Genomic DNA, 8,074 nt, shown 5'->3' on the forward strand with positions numbered 1-8,074 from the left:
ACATGTGAAATGTTTTTTCATGGGCTGAAAAAATGGGCTTCATGGACTGTGACAGTTACATAACATAACAAATGATCCCTTTACAATTAACACTTTTACAATTAACACTCAGGCAATTAGTTACTCTAACTGGTTAGATGACTAACCTGCAGGTGTGGTGTATATTTGATGTTTGACATGTGGCGTCTCAGACACGTATACACTTCTAGGGTTACGGATTATAAATGAAAATAGTAAAGTCTGAATGCTTTTAATAAAATGTTGCTGTGTTATCAAGAGGACACATAGCTTTCCTACACCATACAAGTGAACCTTAAAGCCAATGTATCATATGGACATAACACTGGCTCAATCATAAAAGGGTCAAAGCATAGAGTATGTCATCTAAATACAGTCCCTCGTCCTGTGTGAGCTCCATTTTGGGAATCAGGCGTTGCTTTTGCCTGATCGTCGTTTGTCATGTCATGTCTACACCAACCTCCATTCTATCCTATAAAACGGTTGGCGGCCATAGTGCTTTCTGTCCTAGGGCTAGTACACTAGTATGCCGTTTTGCACGTAGCCCTCTTTGTGCTTTGAAGATGACATAACTGATCTGTCACCTGTTTGGGGTTCCCTTTTTCTGATGGTTTGTATTCTGTGTATGACAGAAAAACTGATCCTAGACCAGCTGTTAGGACAACATCCAGGGAAATACCATCATTTCGAAGTTATGGGTGGGGTTGTGGTTTCAATTATTCCGCTTCATTTGACATAACTGATAATATGCCTTATTTCTGGTACCGTGTCTGATTGATCTGGTATTTTATATTTCTTTATTGTTGCGCGATAGACTAGCTTTTTCTGGGTTTATTGTTTTCTTTCATTCCAAACAATACCGAACACCCCCTTAAACAGAAGAGCACGCCCAGCGTCTCGAAGCTATATAAGCCGCAATGCAGCTTACCGTTGAGAACAGTTGCTTGAGGTGTCTGTGGGGTGTGCGCGAAGTAGTTTGTTTGTCACTACAAAAAAAGCAAAACAAACTACAAGCCCATTTCCCCCACATTCTTTTAATTACTAATAATTCAGCGAGTTATATATATACATATATATGTATATATATATATTATATATACTCTGAGTAACGACGAATAAGAAAGTCTTTAGCGGATTGTCGAGGGGTGTGACTCGGTCAAGCTGCCTATCCAAGAGGCACCGCGTCAGGCTATGTACCAGCGAAAGCCAGTGACAAAGAAAAAAACGGAAAAGATTGTAAAAAGGTAGACCACACTGAGACCCCGAAGGTGAGGACCCGCGAGAAACAACACCTCCCCATCATTAAACGGCGGAGTTTGTTCTTTGTTTCCTCGTCGAAGAAGACGATGTGAAGGGAGAAGATTAAGGGGGAGTGAAAGAGAGAGAGAGAGAGAGAGAGAAGAAGAAGCTAATGCTATACGACGAGAGAATGTGTGGGAAGGGCATGATGTGCCGCGGGGAAGTCCAGAGCCACGACCTGTCGATTAAGCAGGAGCTCAAGGATGAGGAGTCGAGAAGAGCCAAGCACAGCTGGCACAAAAGCGGGAGAAGGCGATGGCACAGTGACAGGAGAGAACACCGTCTCGTCGTCCGCCGCAACCCACCGAGACCGCGGCGCTCTCCGGTCTCCTTGTCGCTGCGGCCGGCGAACATACGCGGCAGGCGCGCGCCGGGGATGCGCGCGCCGCGCAACACCAACCAGTTCCTCATGCACGAGAAGTACCAGCTCATGCACATGCGCTCCGACTCGGTCGGCACTGACAGCGCCTCCGACTGCGAGCTGGACCCCGCGGATATGGACTCGTACCTCGGGGTGCTCGAGAACGCCCGGGGTGCGCTCCTAGACAGCCCCGACCTCAGCGAGACATTTCACTTCTTCACGTTCTCAGACATGGAGCGCGAGGACAGCATGCAGTACTTTCCGTCCGAGAACGACGTCTTACAGAGCGAAGATTTCATGCAGAGGGACTTTAAACAGTTTTGTGACGCCGTGGCTTGTACATAAAAACACTCGCCACAGGTAACCAGCCTGGTGCGTGCACTGAGTACATCAGACCAAAATGACATTTATATGTATATAGCAACTTTGTGATAATGGCATGCCGTTATGTTTGTGTGTGTTTGTTTTTCTTTACTGTGCATTGTTGTTGTTTTTTTTTTTGTAACGGAAGTGTAAAAGCAGTGGAGTAGGAGTGGCAGAGCAGCAGCCAATCAGATTCGAGATCACTCAGTCCCTCCTCCTCCTCCTCCTCCTCCTCTTACCAGCTGCTTGAACCCCCCTCCGTATTGGGGCATCTAGTGCACTACAATAGGAGAAAAGGAAGCCCTTCTACCCCCGAGTGGTGCACTTGTTTACGGAGTTAGGGAGCCGCTTGAGCTTCAGTCTCTGTATCTTCATGTTAAAGTGACGCTTTGTAAACTGAACTTTAATAAATGACGTTTTTAAGTAATTTCTCTGCTTGTTTAATATACCTGTCTTTCTGTCTCCTTTAATCAGACACTACATTTGAAGCACATGTGCAGACAACACTGTCTTTATAAAGCATTTTAGCTTGAGGTATAAAAAATTTTCCGTGTTATTTGAATGGCGCTTTTCACGTTGCCTCAAAGCAGCTTTACGGAGCATAAAGAGAAACATAGAGCATAAGTCCGAGGGTTAACGTTAGACAATGCTTCACATAAAAGATTAACAGTCAAGGAATTAAACAATGATGAGAAAAGACAAACAAAATAATGAGCGCAAAAGTTAAATGGGTAAAAGGTGTCAGTTGAACAGTGAACAAATTTACAGGTGATGAAAACTCTAGATTTCTGTTCATTAGTTTATTATTGTAGCATACGTGTATGTTGTGCTTATATGAAACTGCATAAAACGTGGTTAGGATAATGCATCGCAGTGTTTTTCATTTTATATTTATATATTTTTAACCTCCTACAACCTGGCGTCCACATACGTTGGACATCACGTTTTTGGTTGTGTGCACCATAATACTTAATTCTTTGTAACTGGAACCTGTTGTACACAAAAGAAGTGGCTTTATGTTCGAAGATAATATCTGGTTATTATATTTATTGGTTTCTCCTAACCCCAAATAGGTAGAAGAAATCTAAAATGCAAGCTCGGGTCTTAGGAGGTTAATTCCACGGGCGCTGATATTCCGTCCTCTTTCACCTGGAAATGTGGAGGTGGTGTAAAAAGTAAAGGTCCATTTCCTTTCTTCAAAGGCACACTACATGCACCTTTCTAGTTAAAGGATAAACACTAAACGCTCGATGATAAGTTGGCATGCACGTTATAAGCACATAAATCTTTCTTTCATATGAGTGTTTCTCCAAAGCAGTATTCGAGGCCTCCCTTCACTCCCTGTGTTGGGATAAAAAAGTGCCTTGGGGAGTGGCTTGAGAGCAACTGTATAAATAAGGCCTCACCAAAGTAAAGTTAAATAAAAGCAGTGTCTAATGTTGGCTTGTAAACTAGCAAGATTCATAGATTACGTTTGTGTAAGCTAAACAAAAAAACAGGCTTGCAGTCTGATTAACAATACGGTGCTATGTCCAGATGAAGAACAATGGGTAACAGTGGGGTAACTGTTTGGGGGTGAGGAAAGGGAACACTGTGAAGCTTTTGTAGTTAAGTGCTGCATGTTGTGTCATCAGTAACGGCATTATTTCCATTTACGTTTAAACGACCACCTTTATCAAGAGCAGATTACGACTTTACAATACCTTGATATCACTTTATATTGCAACAGGCTCATGTGTTATAGAGCCCTCTAACCAAGAGCGTCATTTCTCATGTGCTGATTGATGCGACACACCCCTGAAGTGTATTCATTCAAAATAATGCACGAGAGTGTATTCCTTTTTTTGTGTTGTGAGAATCAAAAGCAAGAATTTATGAGTATAAATATATCTTTTAAAGGTTAGAGAAGCAAATGATTGTCAAATAGACACTGATTCATGGTTTAGTTTTATTATGACGGTGATGGCTCAATAGTTAGTGGCTGGTGATTGCAAGATCAGTTCAAATACTAGGAGTGCCACATGTGATTGTTTGACCTGTATATTCTCAGCTGAAAGTAGTTTTAGAAACATTTGCTGAATTGCTAAAAGCAAATAAGTATATTAATTATTACAGTAAGAAAATCTAATAATAATCTTTTCACCTTATTTTTAACTGCCGAATTTCCCATACTCATGCTTCCAAAACAAGTCCCAGTGAAATGGAGCTGAACTGCTAGCTCAGTCAATGTACAGCGTATACAATAAATAAACACGTATCTAAAACATACAAGAGAAAATGCGGTATAAAAGTTTAAAGAAACATTTTTCCATATAGGAACATTACCAGGAAAGTCCATTTCCCAATAAAAGACATTCATGTACTAAGCTTGTTCGCTTTCTAAACATATATTTGCTTTTATTAAAAAGAAATATTTATATTGGTCTGTCTTTTCCATAAGCAGGAAGATGTGAGACGTGGATACGGCGATAGTCTGCAAGAACAGATTGAAGGAAACACCTCATAGTGAAGCTCTTTCTAAATGACCGAATGACATCAGTAGTGCTATTTTCAATGCAGCGAGCATGTATTGTGGGCCAAAGTGTTGCTGGAGGATTGAATTGCAGATGATGGAAAGGAAGGAGAAAAGGACAGCTAGGCAGTGTATTTCAGGATTGTTTCACCAGCAGCACGTGGTGATAATCTAAAAACACAGTATACGCCGCATACACAGATCAGGCATAACATTATGACCACCTGCCTAATATTGTGTTGGTCCCACTTTTGCTGCTGAAACAGCCCTGACCCATCATGCACTGTGTGTTCTGACACCTTTCTATCAGAACCAGCATTAACTTCTTCAGCAATTTTGAGCAACGGTAGCTCGTCTGTTGGATCGGATCACACGGGCCAGCCTGAAATATGCTTCAATAAATCATTTAGTATTTACAGTGAAAATAAGGGGGGAAAGGTATGTAGTCAGTGGTTGAGGAATGCAAGTTTAAGAGAGTTTGCACTGATCAAAATGATGAACATAAACTGAGATGTGGTGTGATGAGAGGTAGAGAAGTCCAGCTATGATATGTTGATGTCTGTAAGGTGTTTTTTTTATTCTGCCAAGTAATTAAGATGTCCCTCAATCTACACTTTCATGCATTCAGCAAAGCTTTGTGCTGCAAACTGAGTTGTGTGTATGACAATTCACCTTTTAAATCCTTCTCTTGCCTGGTCACAAAGAAATTCTGATCAGTAGTGTCTGTTGTAGAAGAAATAATGATCAAATCTGCCTGCTTCAGAAGGAATTTTGATCAAAGCCACCAATCCCCAAAAGAATCCCACTCACTCCTAAAGAAATCCTTCAGAATCAAATCTTGCTTATTTATGAAGATATTCCGATAAATCCTGCCTGCTCCTAAAGGAACTCTCATCAATCCTGCTTGAAAGAATTTTTATTTAATCCTGCCTGCTACTAAAGAAAATTGGATCCATCCTGCCAGCTTCCAAAGAAATGATTGTCATATCTCGGCCGCTTCGAAAATTTCTGATCAATCCCTAGCACCTCAAAAGAAATTTAGATCGATCTTGCACGCTTCTGAAAAATTCAGATCAATCTAGCAAATTCGGGAGGAATTCTGCTTCATCCTGCCCCCCTACCGAAGGAATTCTGATCAATCCTGAGCCTTCCAAAAAATTCAGATCAATCCTGCCTGCTGCTAAAGAAATTCAGATCAATCCTGCCCCTTCCTAAAGGATTCTGCTTAATCCTCCAACCAGAATGAATTCTGATCAATCCTGCCTTTTTCTGTAGGAATTCCCGCAAAAGCAGGCAGGATTGATCAGAATTCCTGCAGAAGTAAGCAGGATTCCTGCAGAATTAAGCAGAATTTCTACAGAAGTAGGCAGGATTGATCAGAATTCCCACTGAAGCAGTCAGGATTCTGTAGAAATTCTGATCAGTCCTGCCTGCTGCTATAGAAATTCCGATCAATCCTGCTTGCTCCTTTATGAATTCTGATCAATCCTGTCTGCTTCTGTAGATATTCTGATCAATCCTGCCTGCGTCAGTAGGAATTCTGATCAACACTGCTTGCTTCTGCAGGAATTCTGATCAATCCTGCCTGCTTCTGTGGGAATTCTGATCAATCCTGCCTGCGTTAGTAGGAATTCTGATCAATCCTGCCTGCGTTGGTAGGAATTCTGATCAACACTGCTTGCTTCTGCAGGAATTCTGATCAATCCTGCTTGCTTCTGCAGGAATTCTGATCAATCCTGCCTGTTTCTGTGGGAATTCTGATCAATCCTGCCTGCTTATTTAGGAATTCTGATCAATCCTGCCTGCGTTAGTAGGAATTCTGATCAATCCTGCTTGCTTCTGCAGGAATTCTGATCAATCCTGCCTGTTTCTGTGGGAATTCTGATCAATCCTGCCTGTTTCTGTGGGAATTCTGATCAATCCTGCCTGCTTATTTAGGAATTCTGATCAATCCTGCCTGCTTATTTAGGAATTCTGATCAATCCTGCCTGAGTTAGTAGGAATTCTGATCAATCCTGCCTGCGTTAGTAGGAATTCTGATCAATCCTGCTTGCTTCTGCAGGAATTCTGATCAATCCTGCTTGCTTCTGCAGGAATTCTGATCAATCCTGCCTGTTTCTGTGGGAATTCTGATCAATCCTGCCTGCTTATGTAGCAATTCTGATCAATCTTGCCTACTTCTATAGGAATTCTGATCACTCCTGCCTGCTTCTGTGGGAATTCTGATCAATCCTGCCTGCTTATGTAGCAATTCTGATCAATCTTGCCTACTTCTATAGGAATTCTGATCAATCCTGCCTGTTTCTGTGGGAATTCTGATCAATCCTGCCTGCTTATGTAGCAATTCTGATCAATCTTGCCTACTTCTATAGGAATTCTGATCACTCCTGCCTACTTCTATAGGAATTCTGATCACTCCTGCCTGCTTCCATAGGAATTCAGATCAATCCTGCCTGCTTATGTAAGAATTCTGATCAACCTTGCCTGCTTCTCCAGGAATTCTGATCAATCCTGCCTGCATCAAAAGGAATTCTGATCAATCCGGCCTGCTTCTATAGGAATTCTGATCAATCCTGCCTGCTTATAAAGGAATTCCGATCAATCTTGCCCACCTCCAAGGGAATTCTGTTGCTACTAAATAAATTCTGCTCAATCCTTCCCGCATCAGAGGAAATTCTTACCAAACCCACCTGTGTCTGAGGAAATTCTGATCAAATCTTCACCTCTAGCCATAACCATCACACACTGCGTAAATGTGGTAGAGCATTCCAATGAAACAAACAGCATTTTTCTAGCTACATGCACACTGATAATGAGTTTTTGATATTATATGCTATATTCAAACCGTTTTCCACAGTTGCCTCATACTGTATAATTCACACACACACAGGGTAAGTCTGAAGAGATCAAGAGATTATAAATTAAACCAAACAATTGCTCACTGTCAAGAGTGCGGCCTGGGCTAGGGGTGGGATTTGGCTCATGTACAGCATTTCACATAACACACTGCAATCTTCGATAGAAAGCAAACCGTCCTGCCTTAACACACTTGCTCGAACATGTCACACAGCTTCATTTTCATAGGTGTGTCACGTCAGAACAGTGCTTTCTCACTTCCCAGCCGCAATGAATTGGACTTCAGTGATATCGTGTGCTGAAATGAATTTATTTGAATATTTTTAGTACCGGTCATTTTGACTGACTTCGAAAGAGGCACAGTAGAAAATAAACGTGGGTTAAATTATCATCGAAGCACAGCAATGGGTATAAAGTACGAAAAGGTTTTGGAAACATTTCAAGAGAAAAGGGAACTTTAAGACAAAAGTCAGAAGTCAGCTATGAGCTGAATAAAGAATATGAATCATAGATGGACAGATCCCAGCTGAAGCAATAAAGCAAATAAGGAACCTGGACAATGTAATTTGTGTCTCAGGGTGATACCAAATTCCACGTGATTTGATTATATTCTCACCTCATCCAACTTCCGAAGTAATATGTACCATGAGTTTATTCTGAAACGC

At 41.5% G+C, this 8,074-nt stretch overlaps 1 protein-coding gene across 1 annotated transcript; it reads left to right on the forward strand.

The window, feature by feature from the left end:
• The first annotated feature begins 942 nt into the window (after positions 1 to 942).
• On the forward strand, positions 943 to 2,468 carry wu:fb55g09 (uncharacterized). Its single transcript, XM_058373822.1, has one exon. The coding sequence runs from the start codon at positions 1,430 to 1,432 to the stop codon at positions 2,021 to 2,023; it is 594 nt and encodes a 197-aa protein (XP_058229805.1). The 5' UTR covers positions 943 to 1,429; the 3' UTR covers positions 2,024 to 2,468.
• The last annotated feature ends 5,606 nt before the right edge of the window (positions 2,469 to 8,074 follow it).

The sequence above is a fragment of the Hemibagrus wyckioides genome, linkage group LG21 (assembly GCF_019097595.1).
Source record: "Hemibagrus wyckioides isolate EC202008001 linkage group LG21, SWU_Hwy_1.0, whole genome shotgun sequence".
Lineage (NCBI taxonomy): Eukaryota > Metazoa > Chordata > Actinopteri > Siluriformes > Bagridae > Hemibagrus > Hemibagrus wyckioides.